General features: G+C 41.9%; 1 protein-coding gene across 1 annotated transcript in view; it reads right to left on the bottom strand.

Moving 5' to 3' along the window:
* LOC144823272 (sodium channel protein type 2 subunit alpha-like) overlaps window positions 1–24,296 on the bottom strand; it is a 662,530-nt gene that overhangs the window by 88,743 nt on the left and 549,491 nt on the right. Inside the window, exons 25-26 of the mRNA XM_078681628.1 lie at window positions 21,639–21,692; window positions 1,839–1,976 (exon numbers count right to left, since the gene is read on the bottom strand). Of these exons, the coding sequence (XP_078537754.1) occupies window positions 1,839–1,976; window positions 21,639–21,692 (192 nt within the window). The remainder of the gene's footprint in view (window positions 1–1,838; window positions 1,977–21,638; window positions 21,693–24,296) is intronic.

Below are 24,296 nucleotides of genomic sequence, written 5' to 3'. Positions count from 1 at the left end.
AGAGGGTGTGCTCACCGCGCCGTGGCCCTCTGCCACGCTCTCCGGATGCCAGTGGCCGTCGCAGTGTACCGCAAGTAGAAGGCGCGTACACACGCATCGCGTCTTGGGACGATTGGGAGATGCGACCCTCCCCCAGCCTCATAGCCAATTGTAGGAATGCGGCGTAGGGGTAAAGAACAAGCTTACACCGTTGCATGTTTATAAGTGTATTTATTATGTCCGGAGAGTGCCGGGAACACTCTATCGCTCTCAATCTGGCAACACTCTGTGAAGTCCGCCCAGTGCTCCCAACATTCCTCTCACCCAGGTGACGGGAAAGCTAGAGCGCTACACCACACAGGGTTCGGTCGCATCGTACTAGCAGGGCTGTAACAGACCACAGCAGGACGGTCGGTTATGGCTCCTGACCGATGTCAGACGGTCCTGAGTCCGTCCGACATCGGAATCGGCTCCATAAAAATTCAAAGACTCAGAACCCTAAATTACTTTAATGCATGGAAAAGGACTGTAAGGGGAGGTTGAGTCCCCAAACATTTGTCATCTGCCAAGCAGTCAAACATTCTGTGTGACCAGGGCTGGGGGCATAGCCGTGCTAGTCTGCCTGCTGGGTGAGGGAACATCACCCAGTATACCTAGATCACCTGCTTTAGAGTCTGACTCAAGCATGGAATCTGTGAAAGTTCAGATTTGGGAAAATAGGTGCCTAACATGCACATTTTCTATTGATGAGAGCGTTAAATCAGAGAGCATTCACTACAATAATGCATTTACAGTCCATATGGTGAGATGGCATTATTATAGCTAGGTTTCTGTAAGTCCTGTAGGGTCCAGTGTTTGGAGCACAGAGTCATTCATGACTAAGCATGTATGATCACAAGGGAATCCCCAAAAGCTCCTTTGCCATGTTGCTTGTGGATGAAGAGCTATATAAACATCAGTGTTATCATCACTATAGGAATCATGATTTTACAAATCCTCCATAGCACCTTTTTACAGACAATAATAATAATATTTCTGTGAAGCATAGTAATGTCTGTGATGCTACCCTTTTCCTGGACTTCTCCACATAGACAACTATGTGCATGCCAAATTTCATGGTTTTACTTTGCACAGTATCATACAAATCAACTTAAAGAAGTTAAATGTTCAGACACCTAGCTGATGTAAAGCCCACCTTCAACCTCTATGCATATTTTATGAACTTAGTTCATGATTATGCATAGCTTAATGATACAGCAAGGCTTCTCTGGACCCATGTTGCTTCATAGATTCAATATATCTGAGCTCAGCAGCAGCTGGCGTCATTGCTGTAACACAAATCTACATTGTTGCCCACAGTAAAAAATCCCAGGAACCGTCACTGTGTTGAGCAGCGAGCTGGTAGTACTTATGCTCAGACCTGAAATGACATAGAAGTTGCACATGTCTGCTGTCCTACTACATATTACCTTTCTGGCCTGGCTGAAGAATGTAGCTCTGTGCTCTTGTGGGACCTGGGTGTAATTGTCATGAGCTACACATGCCCTATGGAAGTTAATTACTTAAAAAGTCTACCCAGGAGTAATGGTCCCCTCAACGGTCAGTTTGTACTCAAAAACAATGTATGTGATTTATATAAACAGAACGTAAGGGAATAAAGGCCACACCTGAAGGCTCACAGCAAGTTTCTTCTTCGAAATTGTTACATCAACAGCAAGAGGCACAGGTGAAAATGAAAAGTGAACATTGTTGAATACAGCTAGCCAGCTAGTAGTGATATGTTTTTAATCATTATAAAATGGTTGCGTAGAAGTAGTAATCAAAGATGATAACACTAGCACCATATAATTAATACTTATCTTCTTTTTTTGCTGGTTGAAGTTATCAATGATGACACCAATGAAGAGATTGAGGGTGAAGAAGGACCCAAAGATGATGAAGATGACAAAATATAGATACATGTACAGGTTGTCCTCATATTTGGGTTGGTCGTGTACCTATAGAAAATTTTATAAGTCACAGTATTAGAATCATGTTCGCTTTAAAAACACGACACTTGTTTAAATACATTAAAACAAGATAAAACAAGATAAAATCTGGCTCCAGTAACTGTGTGTAATCACAAATTGAAATACAAATGTGGTGTTTCTATAAACCATGTTTATTAATAAATCAAAGACCACCATCAAGTGGAAAACAATGTAATGCAGCAGGTGGCCTGGGTGCCATTCCAGGAAGAGACAGCAGCAAGTTGCTAGGAAACAAGGATACGAAATTCATAACCAATAGGGGGAAAATATAAAAATGCCAGTGATAAGACAGACTTTGCTACAGAGATCTGTGTGTAACCAACATGGTTGAATGCTAGTAGGATTTCAACCTTTGCTCTTTATGAATATGAGGAAATAATTGCATGTTCATGACTTCATGTTCACAACAGTAAAACATGTAACAAAAACCTGTTGTTGTCAGTGCTATAAAAATCAAAACATACACATGTTAGAAGCGTTATTGTTATTATTAACACTAAAACAACGTATGCAGGAATGCAAGTGAATTCGACAACACAGATGTAGGACACACATTTGGAGATATGAAAAAGGTTGATGGCAGAACTACTTTACATTGTTGTTTCTGTAGTGCCCACCAATAGCCTGTAAGAGTACTGGTTATGCATCTAGACTCTCGAAGCTCGTAGTAAGAAGCTTTTTAAAAGGAACGATCATGCCATTTTAACACATGTATTGGAGTTCAATCTGATTAATTCACCTAGTTTTACATTTGCCTAACATTTTGAAATTAATTTTGAACTGATTAGATTTGCAGCTGCGAGTCAGCATCATATTCTGATTTTGTGTTGATCATTTGCAGCCTTTTTTCTACGTTGTTGGTGTCTGATGAAAGAGTGAATCCATCTATCTGCCTAATATTGAGTACATATCCACATTTTATGTTAATTTTTGGGCCCTATTTACAAATATAAGTTCACCCACAAGTAGATCTCCACCAACATCTAGGTGTAGATCTGTTTATGGATGGAATTCACAGTTGCTGTGTGTAGTTCTCAACGTTCATTTAGACTTTCTAGTCTCCACTCCTCAAATGAGGGAAGCAGATTCCTACATTCAAATCTGAAGCAGAAATATTACTATTAGCAACTTTCCGGCATTTTGCGGAGATCCTTCCACTGGAGAAGAGATACCCCTAAAGAAAGTTAGAATTGAATATTCCCAAGGCATCAGAACCAAATCCAGAAAATTTAAAGAGGTTACCCCTGCCCACCTCCAGGTGGCGGCTGCATGTCTACGTAGCTCTGTGCCGGTAGTGACGTGTGCAGGCCTATACTGGCACCATGCGATTTATTCTGTTTTATTCTGTTTTATATTTTATCTGCCGCATGTTTATGCTTGTAAATCTGCTCCCTGAGTGCTTCTTACCTTTTAAGAAGACGCAACCTCGGGCTTGTCCTCGTTGTAGCGTCGGAGGAGCGCCATTTTTCCTTCACTCTGCAGAGGCACGATTTGGATGCCATTGTGGGTGGGTTAGCAGTCTAGCCGCTTGCTTACCTCCCGGTGCTTATACAATGCACAGTGCATCGCTGACATGCAGCAGACTTGTAGATTTAGTAAGCCTGTACTGCTGCTGCCCCACTTTTTGTGTACTTTGTGGTTTCTCAGAGGGAAGTGTTGGTATGTACCTCTGCAAGTACCAATCTATTTTGTGTTATATTTTATCCACCGTATGTTCATGCTCAGGCGGGCAACTAGAGCCATATTTCGGGGGGGGGGCTGAAAAATATTTCGGGGGCGGTAATTCTTCGAACCATGGACAGAGTGACTGAAAGAAGGGGTTAAAACACAACAAAAGCCTAATTTACAAGTAAATGGTCTTTTAAAGGCCTGTTAAGTACTCGGGTGCCACTGCAATTAGATCGTCGCCAGCCCGCAAAGCTGTGTCAGCCCGACACAAACGACGGGGGGGGGGCTGAAGCCCTGTGAGCCCAATGGGTGTTGCGCACCTGTTCATGCTTGTAAATCTGCTCCTCAAAGTGTATTTTATTACCTTTTGAGAGGACACAACCTCGGACCTTATCCCATTGTAGCGTCGGAGGAGCGCCATTTTTCCTTAATTCTGCTGGAGCATTATTTGGATACCATTTTGGGTGGGTTAGCAGTCTCAGTGCCTGCTTCCCTCCAGGTGGCTATTTAATGTACACTGCATCGCTGACACGCAGCAGACTCGTAGATTTAGTAAGCCCATACTGCTGCTGCCCCGCTTTTTATGTACTTTGTAATTCCTCAGGGGGGAAGTGTTAGTGTGCACCTCGGCATGTTGCAGAGTGCATGGTAAGGTGTCAAGACCGTCTGCGCCCGCCCGTGACAAGATCATGGCCAGCACTAGCCACGCTGCCCAAATTGTCACGATCTGAGTTGAATAGGATTGCGCCTGCCAAATACATTAAGGACTTCGAGTCCCAGAAATCTGTGCGGCAAGGAGGCGGGGACTATTTAACCATCCTCAACCCAGAAGTCGGGTTGTATTGGATTTTGTTACCTGTACATTTGCGGTGCGGCGGCCCGCAAAGTTTTGGTGCTCTGTGGTGCTTCGCAGTTTTCTGCTGAAGACACGGATGCGCCTTGGTTGTGTCCCGGAGCAGGAGCGGTGCGGTTCGTTGCTGCGCATGGTTTTGGATGAGTGTGTCGGCTAATGAACTCTGAGTGTTCTGTGGTTCTTCGCTGTCTTAGTCCGCGAAGACACAGACACTCGTTGGCTTGAACTTTGATTTCGAAGGAGCAGATTCCTTGGTTGTTTCCCGGAGTAAGGATTGGATTACCGAAGGGAACAAGAGCATTTCGAAATCCGAACAAACGAACGTCGTTTCGGTTCGGAGTTGTTTGTTTTTGCATTAGTTTGTCGCAGAAGGATCGTCTGCATTACAGAGCGGGGAGCTCTCTCTGAAGACACCTACCGGAACGTTATGACGACCTAGGAGCCCAGAGCTACTGTAGACTCCATTGATTGGGGGGCGTCATGGTGTCAAGAGAGTCCCTTGTCCGGTGACTCTTTGTTTGCATAACTTTTACTTTCTTATGGTTTTCTTTGGGCTCTGATGCTGGTAACTACGGGGATCAGTCTTTAGTTTCTGTGACGTAACAGAAAGGAGATCGGTCCTGAACTATGTAAAGTCCTTGCTGAGGAGATCTCTTCATTTTGTGGGGAGGCTGGCCATTTCCTTTAGGTCTACCAAAGAAGAGAGTTTCCCAGATAAACCAGAAAGGACTGGGTATACATAATCAGAAAAAAAGGGGTTTTTTCCTTTCTGTGTTCTTCAGTTAAATCTAGACCATTTGGCAAATAGCAGATAGACTCAAACAATTTTCACATGACATGTAGGAAATATAAAATACTAAAGAAACATTATAGGTTCCTCATTTCTCACAAATTTATTTTTAGAAAAACTAAGTAAAGAATTCAATTCACAAATTAAAAACAATGTAAAAACAAATAAGAAGACAATATGCAATCAATTGCTCTAAACAAAGATATTCTTGTTCTATACAATTCTAAGTTGATCAATCAATCTTTGTTGGCAGATGTTACATAAATTTAACGTACGGTGTACAAATTAATGCAATTTTAGACAACATAAAAATTCAGTTGGAGTCCTTGTGTCGACGCGTTTCGGTGCTTTTTAGTTTGAATCAGATAAACACCTTCCTCAGGACTGAACTTTGATAAAAACCATTTCTTGTTATATATTCACCATTGCTTTCTCAGAGTACTGGACCATCAATTTGACTTTTCTAGTCCTCTTATAGTTTCTGACTCATTTATATCATTCACAGAACTTCCCGATGGGTACTACAGTTATATCATCTGCAGCTCACGTAAACTTAATACTTTCGTTTGTATTACTGTGTTATAGGTGCCGGTTTACAATTCTGGCATCGCTTCTGAAGTTTCGGGACCTTCCTGCTGCTGTGAGCTATAACAGTATCGACTTTGTCGTTATAATACTTGAAAAATGCGCGGGGATTCTTTCTTTATCTCCCACTTGTCCTGGCTGGCTAAGCTTTGTATTTTACAGGCGGTCCACCTAAGAAGGCGCCTTCATTCCGTAGTCACGTCCTCTCACAGTTCAAACAGCTATGGAGTAACATCAGGGAGACTATAGAGAGTAGAGAAGTGGCCTATGCCTTATTAACGGGTTGTCCTTTGTCTTTCAGATTGCCTCAACCCGCGCAGCATCATCCCGGCCCCTCCTTTTTCCCCTCACCTGATCACCTCTAAGCTCTGGGTACTAACTGAACCGAGCTTGGGGAGATCTGGAGGTGGACCCATTGAGCATCACCCGGATCCCGAAGAGCATCGAGAGTCCCTGACACAAATGGATAGAGGCAAGGGTATTACATGGGTGCAAGATAGTCTCATGACTCTGAAAGGAGAACCGTGCTCAGGTATGCCTTGCTTTGATCTTGGGGCAGGATACGTTTAGTACTGCTGCTCGGCCTGCAATTTTACTCTTAAGGTGCAACCAGACATAAATGTAGAAACCGAAGCTTACTCCACGCACCATACTGCAAGTTTTTTTTACATTAAAGCTTGTCTTATAAACTGCAGGTTTGCAGGATGATATCTGCCAATCACTCATAAACAATGAGTGGGATATTATGTTCCTAACTGAAACCTGGCTTAGGGAAGGAACTAACCCTGATGTGGCCCTCATGATTCCCCGAGGCTTTTGAATTGCATGTGTCAATAGGGGGAGACAGGTTAAGGGGAGGGGTTGATCATCATTTTAAGGTCACCTTGGAGATTTCTACCTTTAAATTGGGTCAAGTAGGTAACATCGAAGGCCTAATTTTCTGCATCAAAATATACCAATCCTTTTCCTTTGCGGGGCTGCTTCTTTATAGGCCACCCGATTGTCCACACAGCCACATGCTGGAGCTGGCTGATATTATCACCCAGATGTCCTTGCACTACGCTAATTTTACAGTGTTGGGAGACCTTAATCTACATGTTGATGAATCTAGCTGCCTACAGGAATCAAGCTATCCTGGCTGAAGAGGGGTGAATCCCCGAAACTGGTCCTAGGATGCTTGTTTCTGGTCCAGGGAGGACCTGGCTTGGCAGTTCCGGCTGGACTGTTCCCATGAGGCACAGGGTCAAGACTGATTTGCATATAGCCAGGTTCTAAACTGGGGTGGCATGGTGAGCAAACGAAATATGGATTTAACTCAGATCTCTTAACTGGGGGTAAATGTTTTGATTTGTTCTGCATTCCATCCATCAAGTGTGTGTTTTTTCCTTTCTCTGCATAAATTCGCCAGGCATGCCCAGATGTGGGTCCTGGGCTCACTGTGCCACTAGAATTAAGCTATCCTGGCTGAAAAGGGGTGAAACCCCGAAACCGGTCCTAGGATGCTCGTTTCCGGTCCAGGGAGGACCTGGCTTGGCAGTTCGGGCTGGAATGTTCCCATGAGGCACAGGGTCAAGACTGATTTGCATACGGCCAGGTATAAACTGGGGTGGCATGGTGAGCAAAAGAATGATGGATTTAACCCATATGTATTGACTGGGGGTGAAAGGTTTGATTTGACCTGCATTCCGTCTATCAGTTGTGTGTCTTTTGCTTTCTTGCCATAAGTGTGCTAGGCATGCCCAGACGTGGGTCCTGGGCTCACTATGCCACTGGAATCAAGCTATCTTGGCTGAAGAGGGGTGAAACCCCGAAACCTGTCCTAGGATGCTAGTTTCTGGACCAGGGAGGACCTGGCTTGGCAGTTCAGGCCGGACTGTTCCCATGAGGCACAGGGTCTAGACTGATTTGCATATGGCCAGGTCTAAACTGGTGTGCCATGGTGAGTAAAAGAATGATAGATTTAACCCAGATCTCTTGACTGGGGTAACATTTTTGATTTGTTCTGCATTCCGTCCATCAATTGTGTGTCTTTTGCACACTTTATATCAGCACTTAGTGACTGAAACTTTATAGAGTTGGTCTCAGCACCGACCCACAAAGCAGACCATGTGTTAGATATCATCTGCTCTAATTTACGGTACCTGAGGGTAAGGAGCCGCTGCGTATGGTTTGGGGAACCATTTTTTGGTACTGTTCAGGTTTAGTTTTAAGACTAAAAGTTTAGCAAACATGCAAATCACAGAAGTAAACAGGAACTGGAGCAGCGGCACCACTGATTCTTTGGGCCCGGTCCTTGAAGAAACAATGCAACAATTATTAGGCTGTCCCGACAGCGATGTTACAAGCTTTAACATCTGGTTCACATCAGCTCATGGCATGGTGGCTCCACTGCGGTCCTTTATTTCTGCCAGAATCACCCCTTCTGCCCCTTGGTTCTTGGCTGAACTCAGACAGGAAAAAGCAGCTGAAAAAGGATGGAATGTGTGTGAAGAAAGTCCTATCTGCCTGCATCTAAAATTTGCCTACAAAGTGGCCCTGAAGAAGTTCCATAAGCTTTTAAGATGTAAGAGGAGGAAAAAATATTATTGGACGTATCAAGAGTGCAGAAAACTCTTCTCAATACATATTTAAGATTGTTAAATCCTTCACTCACCCTACAGCGTTGGATTGTAATTTTCACCGCTCCCAAGCTCTGTGCTCTAACTTGTCAGAATTCTTGAGGACAACATACTAAAACTGTATTCGTCGTTTACGCCGGTGGCAGAGTCCCTAAGATGCAAGGACCACCTAGTCCCTTATAAACCACTACACATTTTCTCAGAATTTCTCCCTGCACCAGCCCAGAAGACACTGGTCAAACTCACGAAATGTAAATCGGGTTCCCTGGGAGATCCCTGTCCAGCTAGATGGTTCAGGTCTCTGGCCTTACAGCTTAATCCTGTACTTACCACAGTTTAAGAAATCCAAAACAAGTTTAGACCAATCTCTCTCCTAGCTGTTCTGGACAGCATTCTTGAGAAATTGGCCCAGAAACAACTAACTGACTTTGTAGAAGCCAATGGCCTCCTACAGGGCCCCAGTCCGGCTTCCGATCGGGTTATAGTACAGAGACAGTGCTGGTAGAAGAAGGCGATTCAGTGAGAATGTCTGTGGACGGTGGTTCAGCTGCCAAGCTTGTGCTGCTGGACCTTTCAGTGGCATTCCACAGGGTGTCCCACTCTATCCTGCTGGACAGATTGGAACATATGGGTGTACAGGGTGTGGAACATGACTGGATCCGGTTCTGTCTTGAAGACCGGGGTCAACAAGTTTTTCTGCACCTTTTCTCTTCTCCAGTCAGACAACTTACCTGTGGAGTGCCCCATGGCTCAACCTTCAGCCCACTGCTTTTAATATCTACCTTGCCACGCTGGCGGCCCTTATTTCCGCATGGGGGGGTGTAGGTATTCTTTTTATGTAGAAGCCACTCAGCTGGTGTTTTCTTTTAAAGAGGGTAAATATGAGAGGTACCCCTTAACAAGAGTCAAGGGAAGTAGGGTTATTTAACCAATGAACTAGAAGTATTCCCCGTAGAACCAGAGAAGCAGGCAGTCCGTCGAGAAACCACAGACCTACATAACATGAGGACATGAAGTTAATGCCCCTGGTTCTACACTTTAAAGACTAATGATAACCAGAGAAGTGAGCAGTCCTTTGCGGTGTATTAGAGAATCGGAACCCAATCCTGCAAGGACAAGACTTAGGCGCCTCTGGATTTTAACTTAAGAAAGAAGACCAGCAGCAGTATATATCTTAGGCACAACAACTCTGAATTGATTATACGCCTAGGTACCTATATTTACAGGAATACCATACCGATATACAATCCAGAGATACAGCCTCACACATTTGGCATTAAAAAATGGAACAACATAGAAACTCAATCTAAACATACGGACTCCAAGGGCAATTATATAGACCCCAACACCACGACAGAAACCAAAAGGTGTCTTGATAAAGGTGGACAATAACTTGGAAAACCACCGAAACGCGTCGACGCTTCACCCAGTATAATTCAGGATCTCGACATCTTTGCTGAAATATTGTATTATAGTACATATAGCTTAGGTGTTCACAATAGAGTCCGAATATACATCAAGTATTGCACAAATTTTATGTCCTACTGTTTTTTCTGTCTTTTTTGATTCAATCTTGCTGGCCAAAATTGAAACCTTTTTAATAAAAACTCTTTTTATTGTTTTACTTACGCTGAGAGGGTTCCATTTGGGGTTCACTCTCTTTTTAACATTTGTATACTTCAATAAATTGTAAGAATTCTTCATATATATTTGTTTTGTGGTATTGTTTCCCCCTGACCCTTTTTTGGCTTCTCCCAATTATTCTCACTCAAGGGAATACTTCTAGTTCATTGGTTTTCTTTTAAAGAACAAAAACAACAATTGATGGACAGAATGCAGAACAATGTCATACATTCACCCCAGTACAGAGATCTTGGCCTAAATCCAACGTTTTTTTGCACTCCACACCACCCCAGTTCAGACATGGCCATATGCAAATCAGCCTTGACCCTGTGCCTCATGGGAACAGTCCAGCCCGAACTGCCAAGCCATGTCTTTCCTGGACCGGAATCAAGCATCCTAGGACGGGTTTATGGCTATCAGCCGTCTTCAGCCAGGATAGCTTGACTCCAGTGGTGTGGAGAGCACTAACAACATTCTGTGGCAGCCTTTGATAAATTTAAGGACTGCCTGAAGGACATTGCCAGCGAGATAAACAAAAATTATTTGAAGCTCAACCTTGGGGCACAAGTCAGACATATTTCCGCGGTCTGCTTTGGAAAAATGAGAACTATAAGGAAATTCTTATGTTTCCTGCCTGAAGAGAGCTGTAGGATTAGGGTCCATGCATTGGTTACCTCCTAGCTATACTATGCCAATTGTCGCTACCTGAGGTTGCCAGGCGATTTGACCCACAGGCTACAGACGATGCAGAACAGGCTGCAAGTCTTATCCATAGGGTATCTTTTCGCCAGCACATTTCTCCACATCTGAGACAGCTTCACTGGCTCCCAGTGGCCAGGAGGATTGAGTTTAAGGCCCTTACCCTGGCTTTTTGAGTCTATCACGGCAAAGGTCCAGGGTATCGTAGGTCAAGGCTTATCTCATATCGTCAGGAGAGGACATTGAGATCTAATCAGTAGCCTCTTCTTAATGTCGCCGGTTTCGCAAAAATGCAACAAGGAGGCAGGTCCTTCACAGTAAGGATGGCCAAACTGTGGAACGCCTTGCCCAGCCACCTGCGCATGTTGGATACGGAACATGAATTCAAAAAGGCTTTAAAAATCTGTCTCTTTAGGCAGGGGAAGTAGTATCTGGAGTTTCTCAGTTTCTGTAGACTGCTTCTGAGGTAGCTGGGCCCTCTATAAATGGTTGTTGATTGATTGATTGATGTGAACTGAAATCATTTGCATTCGTGTTTCGTCCTAATCTGCAGTTACAGAACCAAAATCAGATTGGTTGTGACTAGTGTGCAGATTTCTTAAATGGGATCTTTTTAGGTGAAAAGAGTCCAGTTCACATAAAAGGAAGGATGTCAGGGAAGAATTGGATAGAGTCTCTACCAGAAAGGCATTACTGAAGGTAAGCAAAACATTCTTCTGATAAAAACTTCTAACTGCAGATCCCTCACCTTAGAATAGATACCAAAGCAGTAACTCCCAGGAGGTGCTTATGTGAACTGGCTCAAACCAAAAAGTCCTGCAGCACCAAGTAGGCAAAGTGCCCTTTATGATGGACCTAGCCATGCAGACAGTAGGGCTGTATGAATGTATGGAGTGCTGTCCACATAGACGCATGGCAGATGTCCAGGACAAGTACTCCACATGCCAATGTAGTGGTAGTTGCCTTGGTCTGGTGGAATGAGCCCATAAGCCTTCTGGAGGCTGCTTCATAGCCATGGCAGAGCAAATCCAAATTCAGTGCATGATCTAGCAAAAGATGGCTCTTCTGAACTGCCTTGTCTTTCTTTGCTCCCGTGATCCCAATTAAGAGCTGATTGTCCACGCAATTTTCTCAGGTACGATTGATGCAAAAGCTGAGGGCCGTTCTTGGATTTAGCCGAGGAAGCCTCTCTCTGCCTCCTTAGAGAGGTGAGTTGGAAGAAAGAACATCGGGAGGGTTATGTATTTGACCAACATGAAAAGGACTCGCCACTTTCAGTACAAAGGAGGCACAAGTACTAAAACCCAGCTTATTTGGATTAAAAATGGTATAAGGTGGGTAAACAGATAGGGCCTGAAGCTCACTCAACCTCCGAGCTAATGTTGTGGCCACCAAAAATACTGTTTTGAGGGTAGCAACTGGAGAGGACAACTCTGCTTAGGCTCAAATGGAGATCACACACGAAAAGTCAGGACTAAATGCAAGTCCTACTAAGACATGATAAAAGGAGAATGAGGAAACAAATATAACCCCTTTCAGAAAAACATCACAACAGGTTATTGAAAATGCTGATCCGGCAAATGTAAAAAGGTCAGAATAACCAACAGGCACCATTTAACAGTGCCCAAAGCAAAGCCTTGCTGGACTAGGTTCTCCACAAACAATAGGACCTCGGACAGTTTGCCATGAAGTGTCTCTTTTATGGTCATATTTTTATATGCCAAATAAAGATTATTATTATTATTATGAGACCTGCTACTTCGGTAGGAAGGTCAAAAGCACTCAGCTGCGACCCCTCAATGTCCAAGCATTGAAGTAAAGGGAGTGCAGTTTTGGATACAAGACCTTGCCCTGCTGCTGCAACAGGAGATCCTCCTGAAGCAGCAGCCTGATTGGAGGACAGATGCTCAAGTGGATAGCAGCTCCAACAGGTTGACATGGATCCAGGCCTCTGTCAAAGGCCAGAAGCCATTGATCTACCTCAAATTGCCACCCAAAGCCAGAGTTGATGCATCGGTCACCACTGTCAGGTCTGTGTGGTGTGGGTGGAAGATCCAGTAGCCACCGTTACAGATCTTTTGCAGTCTTCTTCAAAATCTGGACTAGATTGGAAAGATCCCCAAAGGCTGAAACATCACAATTATAGTCCAAATATCCTGAACTCTCCACACTGGAGGATAGCCCCAAAACTGCACCGAGCCCCGAACGGCTCTGATGAAAGGGAGTATCTGTGAAGGGGTCAGGTGTGACTTCAGAATGCTTATAGTGAACTCCAACAATGTCAAAAAGTTTACCATAGTCTAGAGGTGGGTGATGAATGCCTGGGGCAAGACCACCTTCAGCAGCCCGCAATCGAGGTAGAGGAAGGATGGAATTTCTTTCCTCCGAAGATGACCGCCCGCCGCTTTTCCGCTGGTAGGCAATCGTCATGATTGCCTATTGGGCGGAAAAGGCCCACAATATTATGATGTTGGTGGTTTCACGCCTTTCCATGGCGGAGACTCCGCCATGGAAAGGCACGCAGGAATCGCTTTGTGGGCCAGTTGTGGGCCCCCAATGGGGTGGGGGCTGCACTTGGGGGGTACCCATGTTACATTGGCATACACAAGGTGGCAGGCACCTGTCATGTTGTGCATGCCAATGCACAACATGCATTTACAACATTGTGGCGAGTGCTGCTCACAGCATTGCCCGCCACAATGTTGTATATGTGGGATGCGACCGCCAAGGTGGGGGTCGCATCCTAACTCGTGGCCGGTCCCGGCACCGCTATGGTGGCGGGCGGACTGGAGTCCGCCCACCATCCTAATGGACCCCATAGTTCTTTAAAATATTGATTTTTTTATTAACTGTTATGTATTTTAGTTTAGATTTTAAGGAGCCCATTAGGATGGCAGGCGGATCGCCACCGCCAGTCTGGCGGGGGCGATCCGCCCGCCATCCGTCCCAGAATGACCCCCCACCATATTAATATGGCTGGGAGGTCCGCGGCGAACGAAAAGACTGTCCGCCGCTTTTCCGCCCCGGTCGACCGGGGGGGGAAAGGGTTTCTATGGTGGCGGTGTCTATCAGACACCGCCTGCCATATTAGTATGGGACATTTTAGATGCCTTTCCATGGCGGCATTGCCAAAGGCAGGCGGAGTCTGCATTAGGGGCCCGATGCGGGCCCCCATGGACTCCGGGGAGGGTGGGGGGTGCACATGGGGGGTACCTATGGTACCCCCCAGCAGTTCCATGCACAGCATGGCAGGCTCCGCGCCCTGCCATGCTGTGCATGGAAGTGCACTGCATGCCTTCCTGCGATGGTGGCGGGTGGTGCTGAGTGACGGTGAGGATGGCGGGCGGGCAAATTCCGCCCCCATCCTAATGGGGGCCTAAATGTTTTTGATGTATTTTTTTGTATAAGTATTGTTTATGTTTTTTTAATATATGGGAAACATTTTTATTAGCTATCAATTTTATTTTACTAACATTTTGCAGTTTTTAGTTCTGTAGCGGGTTGTGAGTTTATAGGGGATTAGGGTGGGAAGTTATTTAATTATAATAAATTAATGATTTTTTTATTTATTCTTTATTTAATCAAAAAATGTTCAGTGCTAATTGGGAAAGTAATTTATTTTTAAATAATTATTCATCTGTTAATTAATACTATTTAACTAATTGAAAATTAAATATGGAAATTGTGTAATTAATTTTAGGTGCGGGTTGTGGGATTTATAGGGGTAAAGGGTGGGAAGTAATTTATTTTAAATTAATTAATAATTAGTTGTTAATTAATATTAATAAATTAATTGAAAATGAAATAGGGAAATTGTGTATTACATTTTAGGTGCGTGTGATATGGGGTTTATAGGGGTAAAAGGTGCGAAGTCATTTCTTTTTAATTAATTAATAATTCTTTGTTAATTATTGTTTATTAATTAATTGAAAATGAAATATGGAAATTGGTAATATATTTTAGGTGCAGGTTGTGGGGTTTATAGGGGTTAAGGGTGCGAAGTAATATATTTTAAATTAATTAGTTGGTAATTATTGTTAAGTAATTAATGGAAAAATAAATATGGAAAATGTTTAATTCATTTTAGTTGTGGGTAGTGGCATTTATAGGGGTAAAGGGTGGGAAGTAATTTAGTTTTAATTCATTAATAATTAGTTGTTAATTAATAATAATTATTAAATGGAAAATTAAATATGGAAATTGTGAACTTAATTTTAGTTATGTGTTGTGGGGTTTATAGGGTAAAGGGTGCGAAGTTAATTCATTTTTATGTGTTTTCATTTGTTTTTTAATTAATATTATTTATTTAATTGATAATTAATTTTGTTAATTATGGATTAACATTTCATTTTTAATTTAGATGTGGTTTGTGAATTGTGTGGTGTTATCGGGTAGGATGTAAATAAAATAAATGTATGTAATAATATATTTTTTATAAATAATTTCTAACTAAAAATATTTGTTTGTTTGAAAAATATTTGTATATTTATTTAATATAATATCTGTAGGTATTTTTTATATGCAATTTACATTATAATAAAGGCTCCCTATTTTCCATTTTTACTGATTTTTACAGATAAATACAGACAAAAACCATTTATTTTCTTGTCTGTATTTATTTTTAAATGTGGATATAAAACAGAAATTGAATTGCTTTTTGAGTAATTATAAATACTGTCTGCCATGACTGCCAGGCCAACGGCTGTGTGGATTGATAGGTTAGGGGGCTAAAAAAGAAAGGAATTTTAGTAAAGAGGCTGTAACAGAAGTAGATATGCACTAAAATTTGCATATTTCCTTTGAAGTGCTTTGATTTATCTTTTGCAGGTGTTTACAGCATTGAAACATGGCAGGCATTCAAGCAAGAGTGCATATGTACTGGTTAAATAAATGTGGAAATATACAAATTTCAGCTTCATTTTTCCACAAAGCTCAAAATAAATATGGATAAATACAGATAAAATTAGCAAACAATAAAAATGGATAAATACAGCGGAAATGAAAAAAAAACAAATACCATAAAACCGGGAGCCCTAATTATAATGTTTTTTTATTCATAATAAATAAAAATATTTGTATTTTAATGTTTACCATATTTATATATTTATTTTAATTTATTATGTTTTTCAAATATTTGTTGTTGATATTTTATTTGTTTTTATTTTTGAATGGACTTTAGTGGGAATAGTCATTTTTATCTCCACAATCCAAAACGTTTCCTACTGTTACACTCACTGGAGTGAGAATAGTAATTTTTCCCCCTCCACTATCCAACACTTTCCCTACTGTTACTCTCACTGGAGTGGGTATAGTAATTTTTACCCCTCCGCTATCCAACACTTTCCCTACTGTTGCAATCATTGGAGTGGGAATAGTAATTTTTACCCCTGCGCAATCCAACACTTTCCCTACTGTTACAGTCACTGGAGAGGGAATAGCAATTTTTACCCAGGCGCTATCCAACACGTTCCCTACTGTTACAGTCACTGGAGTGGGTATAGTAATTTTTACCTCTCCACTATCCAACACTTTCCCTACTCTTACACTGACTGGAGTGGGAATAGTAATTTTTACCCCTCCACTATCCAACACTTTCCCTACTGTTGCTCTGATTGCAGTGGGAATAATAAATTGTATCCCTCCGCTGTCCAACACTTTCTCTACTGTTGCACTCACTGGAATGGGAATAGTAATTTTTAACTCTCCGCTATCCAACACTTTCCCTACTGTTGCCTTGACTGGAGTGGGAAATGTAAGTTTAAATATTTTAAAATAGTTTAATGTTTTAATTAATAATAGAATGTTATTTTACCATACATTTTATGTTATTGGTATATGTATATATATATTTATTTGTTACATTTGTATATAATTTTTAAATGATAAAATAAATTTAAATGACTAGTTTATTAATTGTTTTACAGTAAATATATATAATATTTATTAAATTTGTGTTTAACTTTTTTAAGTTGAGTTTATTTGTTATTTTTGTTAAAATGTATATTAAATCAATTTTTTTAAATTAAGTTTAATATTTAATATATATATTATTTTTTATATATTTTATACATATTTAAAAAACACATTTTTTACATCTATATTTATGTCATTGATATTTTTTCCGATATTTTTGCACTTACCTTTATAAATAAAGGATGTCGATAATTGTGACTTTTATATTTATGACTCAATATTGTGGTAGGGGGATATTTTGGGTGTCGATCTTTTGTCAGTGAACCCCATGCCTCAGCACCAAAGCCTCAGCACCAATCTAGACAACATAGGGGCTCGTTAGGATGGTGGATGGACTGGAGTCCGTCCGCTATCCTTGTGTGAACCATGACCGCCCGTCATGCATGCGGCAGTCCCGCACACCCAATCAGGATGCGACCGCCACCATGGTGGTCAGATCTAGAATTTTAACATTGCGGCTAGAGCTGCTGACAGCAGCACCCGCCGCAATGTGAAAATACCATGTTTTGCATTTCATAACACTACGTGACAGTCACCACACGGTGCCTGCCAAGTGCACCCTCACCTCCCCAACACAAGGGGAACCCGCAACTGGCCCCTGTCACTAATCCCCACCAGCCTGTCCATGGCGGCATCGCCACCATGGAAATGCCAGCTTTAGCTAGCATCATGATTTGGTGGAAGGTGCCTGCTAGGCACCGCCACCATATCTTGCCATGAGGACCGTCCGCCAGGCAATGTGTAAGATTGCTTTTGGCGGACCCGTGGCAGGCAGTCTTTATGTCCTCCTCGGTCTGAGCACGATTCCCTCTGCCATCGTAATGTGGCAGAGGGGAAAATCGCGGTATGATTGCGGAAGGACCGCCACAGCATGGCTAGCAGTGATGAGCCTTCCACAATCGTAATCGGCCCCATAGTTTCCATAGTTGCCCACACTTGTTATCATATTACATAGAGAAATAGTCTTAAAAGGCTGATGTGGAGGGAGTTGTGGGTCTGTAATCATGGACCAGTGCTCAGGTGCATCTCCCAACCTATTGGTAATGCATATATACCAAAGTGAAATTAACAGTCTGGCAGAACCAAGCCTAGCAATCATAACTGGTTGTCCTCCGCGACCATAATAGCAGCTTCTGATAAAAATTCTGTTTCACCATCAGCATATTTGAGAGCATACGTTGTGCTCTATAACCTTTGACTCCAAAGATCCACTCTGACAACCATATTCGTAGTTTTGCTGAGGGCAGCTGCAGAATGAAATAAGCCTTAAAGCCAAATATCTTCAGTAAACTAGAATTGTCTGAATTCCTCTTTCTGATATAAACTGCACAACCATCTGTTATTTTTTATCCTGATTCATTCATCAATATAAACAGGTATTTAATTAATTGTGTTCAATGTTGACCATGGATCTGATTTGGATATTCAGATCCCAAGTTTGGTAGGATTTGTGCTCCACTCTGCCAGGCCCTGCTCCTTTTTGGGTTATATATCTGTCACATCAATGAAGTATCAATCACAGATCAATTTATCTTTTTTGTTGGTGTTATCTTTGACATTTGGAAGTTCATGACAATTCAAATGTGAATAAGAGGCTCATTGTTTACTGTAAGTAAACTCACATCCAGATGAGCAGTCGCTACCACCAGCTGGTGGCATGTTAATGGAAATCTTAAAGGAGTGCTGTAACCATTTTGCATAATTTGCAGAGCACATTGGGTGGTGGCTAGAATATCCTTCGCCAAAAAGAAGCTCAAAAACCAGCCTCACAGCAGCATCAAATGATATATGGGTGTTATCAAGCTTTCTTTCGTGTTGCAAAAGAGGCATCTGCACTCTTGCATGATAAGCGACTTCGTACTGGGTAGACTGTCACTTGTATCAGACTTCTTAAATTGAGATTGCCTCAGATAAGGCTGACCACTTGCAAAGTTTGTCCTTGGGGTTTGACAGGCATCACAGACTATGGCTGTATCAAAGAGGGTTTTTGAGTTGCCAACATCTCTAAAGACCTCACATTCTACATACACCCTTTATACATCTTCATTCTATAGTTGACCTAATCCCATAACAAATTCTCATCATACTCAGGCAGGTCCAACATTGTTCATTGAATGGCAAGAGAAAGCGTGATAACCTCAGCCATGAGTTACACCTCATAACTAATAAATGTAATTTCTCTGGCAATGGAGTACATAAAGTCTAAATCAGACTAACTATTTCAATTAGTAGAAGTCATTTTATTTGTAACCAACTGCTTTAGATCCTTTGCTTTTACAAATATGATACAGCCTTATCCAACCAGTGTCAAATGTTGTTCTGGTATCTCATGAGATTACTGATTGCATTTACAGATATTAAGATTAGGGAACCATAAGCAAACAACTTTTATCACAATAGCAGCCTTCCATTAGAACCGTTTGCAAGCACCACTAAAAATGAACGTATTTTGAAAATTGGACGACCCAACTCATAAGACCATGGATTGCAAAATATATCACAAATATCGACCCTTGCACTCACTCATAATATTATTGTAAGCCTGTCCAGGCCTAGAGAGCTGTCACAACTGAAGTCACTTTATCTGTATTCAGGTACTTTATTAATCCTTTACCTTACACTACCGGTCTTTATAATGCACAGGGTATACATTTACTCATACTAAGTGATCCGCACTCATCGCATGATCATTGAGGAAACACATCTACCATACTGCACCAGATGATTTATTAGTTTTTTATTTTTTATTCTATTTGTCTTCCATATTTCACTATACCAGCTTTAAATAAATGTCGATATGTTAAAATGTATATTTTCATACTACAAGGTGAAACAACACAAATCACAAGCATCATAATTGTAGAAAATATATACATTTTATAACAACCCTTATAACAAGCATACCCTCTTTTAAATAGCTACAGCACATAGTTTCATTCATTTACACCTGAGTGTTCTATAAACGACTGCATGCTTTGTTTGCTAAAAAGGATCACTCTACATCAGCTTATGTTTCACCAACATAGCTCTGGAAACAGTTAGGGCTGAAGTTAATTGTCCTACAGAAGAGCAATATGATTCCTAAATTGTTTCAACAACAGGGAGTAAAAGGAAACTCATGGCCAATGCCCCAATCCTATAGGCCATGTATGTTCACCTCCTCAGAACCAGGCAGCTTGATGACCACATTTATAGAAGCCCTTGTGAATAAACTCTAATGAAAGCTATAATAACAGGCTAAAGTAATTTGCACCATCTCATTCATGACACTGTCTAGTGAGGTTTTCAAGCAACTAGTTTCCTCTAACTGGTGAAAAAGTATGAGTTTCATGTGATATTTAATCACCATCTCATTCCTATTCGGTGCCTCAACTCAACCCCAATTGCAAAAGCATGAGCAACACTATGGATACTAGCAACAGTACTAAATGAAACAACGATGGTGCTGGGTGACGGTCAAGTTTACCAGTAGCACCAGTTACACCCACCATTGCTAACTTGATGGTTAGTGCCTGACCCAAGTCTGACATTGGTGGCTCAGGCAAAGCCTCAGTGAGCTCTTTAATAGTTACCATATTCAGAGACTCTAAACTCTTTGATGGCTGTATACTTTAGTCCAAGATCGATGCAGAATAATTGGTGCGGTGAGATATAAACAGCTGCTTTGGTTGTGAGTTTATAAACCATCTCTCTTCCTTTAACGATCATGGAGTGCCAGAAAAGGTTTCATGATCAGCACCTTCCTCTAGCTGGCCACTGAGGTCAGCCTCTTGAATTTATTTTCCCCTACATTTGTTAGATTGAACTTTTATCTAACACAGACATTCCAAGATAGTATCCAGAGAGGGTCCTGCAAACTGAATTTTACAGCAGGACCTGGTGTAAAGAAGACATTGGTCAGATAAGGTGGGTTCATCTCTTCTCTTTAATGCAGCACCTTGCCCACATGCAAACTGTACAGTTACAGCCATCTTCAGAATACAGTATGATCCATCACATTCCAAGTAAGAGCAGCTACACATAGAGTGAAATCACGGATCCGGGTTGGTGCCAACCGGCTATCTACATTTCATGTTTATCTTTGTGCAGGCCCGTTGTATTTACTTTCATGCTATTCCTGAAAACTCAAACGAAAGGAACAAGATCGTGAACACTCGAAGAGCTTCCAGGTGAATTTGCCTATTTTCCAAACGCTTCCTTGGAGGTTACAGTGAAGTCTGCATCACATTTCCAGATATCCTAATTACTGCTAAAAACACATGAGGTGGTTGTTGGAATCAGTCTTAGGTGCACGACTTTTGTGCTCACTGCAGCCTTTAAATCCTGAAGGCTTTGTGCTCATCTCAGCAAAAGAAACAAAAATCAGATTACTAAAAATGTCTAAAAAAAAGTTCCGGAATGTTGGAATTGTTAACTTGATTTTTAAATAGATACTGAAACCTAGACATGGAACATGGAACTGAAGGGAATAGAGTGTGATTAATACTGGCCAGCATTGTTAGACTTAATGAAGGCACCTGGTGACATGGGTGGTGATGTGGCAGTATGTTCAAGGTTAAAGGTATGTTAAAATGTTTTCCATGTATGGAAAGTTTTAAAAATAAACCAGAACAAGAACTATCTCAGTGGGTCAGTACAATGTATGCGTCATCACAAGCCTTCACAAAAAAAGTACATTTTAGTCATGCATTCATTTCTTGTGACCCTACTCAAATTTGTGGTTAAACTGCTAAATGGATTTCTGAGACGTAAGGGCAAATATGTAATTATCTGGACTTCAAAGCATATAGAAACATATTTTCTTTTCAGGATAAACTAACCTGCCGTGAATCAACTGCCGCATACATTATATCCGTCCAGCCTTTAAATGTGGCCTGCAAATAAGAACCAAAATTATAATACTTTGTAAAATAAAACACAATAATAGAAACATGAAAGAATTAGTGTAACATTGCATGGTAAGCAATTCAAAACGACATTCAAGTAGTTTTTCATTGATATTTTATGGACAGTAGTTACTTGAGTGCCTTTAATTGTTTTTCGTTTTTTTGTTAACATAAACAATAATGCACTTGAACTGGGCACCTAACAATACATGTCTATGAGGGATAATTGCCAGGCAAAAACGTAGCTACAAACAACAGAGTGTTGTACAGAGGCAAGAGCAGAAAAGACTGAAGGCCTTATTACGAGTACGGCAGTCCGTAGGACCGCCTCCATTTCGGTCGCGGTGTGGCCACCACCATCACATGCGGGTCTGCTCACAGTATTCAGTGTGTGGCAGTTGGACTGCCAGAGTACCCCCATTTCCGTCAGGCATCCAGGAGCCGGCGGCGTTCGTACAGTGGAAGGGTGCGCCAATATGCTTGTGGTGCCGCTGTGGCACCACCATGCATATTACGAGTTGCCTGTCCACTGCCTATTTCATGGCAGTGAACTCACCATGAAAAGGGTTGTGGAGAGGCTACTAGGGGACATAACATAACAGGGCTCCTGCCGCTCCTGGGCCAGGGCATGCATGCGGGGGGCACATGTTGTGCCCCCCTAGTATTGCACCCCAGTTCCTTCACGGTGTGCGCATGCATGCCACACTATGCAGGAACATGGTGCAGGTGCTGTCACAGCAGCGTTTACAGTTAAGACTCACCCATGAATTTTATACTGTCGCTGCCATGAGACTGCTGCAGCACCAGCATGGGTTTGGCAGTCCTCCTGTCGATGCAGCGGTGGCGGCCTGACCGGAGGACTGCCAAACATGTAAAAAGGCCCTAAACTTCACAAAAGATTATTTTGGGTGAGGGATATGACAGTTACAGTTATATATTAAATAACTTAATGGAGAATAAATCTCCAATCTGAACTGCTAATATAAAGAGATTGCCAGACACTGAAACTTTCCTAGAGTACATTGTTCATATGAGTCATGGAGACATTAGCATGAGCTAGCCATAAAAATTTGCATAACAGCTGAATGTATAACTCCAAGTATAGATCACATACTGGGGGAATCGGACACAAATAAAAGACCGGAGTACAGTCACATGTTGCCACTTTATTCATTGCCTGAGGCAAGACGAAAACGGTTCTATTCAATAAGGCAGGGAGAGATGCATAACTATCACCATTTATTGTGAATGGTTTGATATAGGTCATTTTAAGGGTAACACAATGGATCACCATTTGCTGTTTAACATCAAAATACATTTGGTGTGTCAAAGGGAGAAGAGATAATTCTGTTGGGCAGGTATAGGAATATGTTCAATGCACATCCAAAATACGGAAAACATTCTATTATATAAGTGTACAGATGAATGTTCGTATTCATTTACTGACATCTTCTAACACAATGATAATGAAAGGATTTAATAAAGAAAAAGAGAGAGCATAACCATCAACAGGTGCGACCTTCAGCTCTTTGTATGATAAAGAAAGCAAAATCCATGATGGTTGATGCTGAAAGCAAGCATAGGTCAAAGTGTCCTATAAGCCAGTACCAAGATATCAATGTCTATATGGTTACAAATAGTATACAAAAATTAGGCAAGAGCTTGTAGCTTGATAAAACATGAAGTAAGGAGTACACGCCGACAGCTTTACCCACAGTCTGGGCTAAACGTTTTCAGCAGGCACCACGCAGAAGAACGTCATGGTAAGCAGAAAAAGGAGCTGCCTTCACATGAATTTCAGAGTGGTCTTCTTCAACAACATAATCTGCAAAGGGACGCCCAGCGCCTATGGATGAGAACACGCAGGTGGCTCTTACAGAGTAAGCCTATAATGGTAAGTAGTAAACCTAATGAGAGATACTTTAGCTAGAACAGACAGGAGTAGGCAGGCTTCCCGAGGCATCACTGTAGTCAAGGAATGTCAAAACAGCTCATTCTCCTTAGTCTTCCTTCAGTTAGTAAATAAGACTTCATGCAGGTTGCCGAACTAACGAAAAAGACCCATGCCATGGGGTGCTGCATGAGCTAAGTTAATTGATCAATAAGTAATGGCTGAAGAGGAGGGTGGCAAGACTCAGAGTGGGTCACCTGTGATGTTCAGATTGGGGTGTTGAAAGATGGCTCATATGAGATGAGGTGACAGGTGGCATGATACTGTAGGCAGCCATCAGGTTTGTCATGAGTAGAAGTGGTCACTTCTTACCCTAAAGGCTTGTTATGGGGGTTTGAAGCCAGCAGGTGGCTCACAAGCTGGTTTGATGGTGCCTATACTGGTGGATGCAGCTGGATTCAGATTTTCTGATTTGCTGTGGGTATCCAACGAGGTCAGGAAGAGCGAGGCAACACTGGAGCCTTCGACAACCTGTGAGTTCACATGTAGAGACTGTCTGCTTGGAATATTGTCAGAAGGCCCCAGAAGTGACGAGCAGGATTTAGTAGAAAATCAGAGAAAAGCATCACATTCTTTGGGTGCCTGTTCAAGGCATTTGAGATATATTGGGCCTATTCTTCAGTTTGAAAGACAAGCCATGT

This window comes from Lissotriton helveticus, chromosome 3_1 (genome assembly GCF_964261635.1).
Source record: "Lissotriton helveticus chromosome 3_1, aLisHel1.1, whole genome shotgun sequence".
NCBI lineage: Eukaryota > Metazoa > Chordata > Amphibia > Caudata > Salamandridae > Lissotriton > Lissotriton helveticus.
This window is presented reverse-complemented; position numbering and strand designations above follow the sequence as displayed.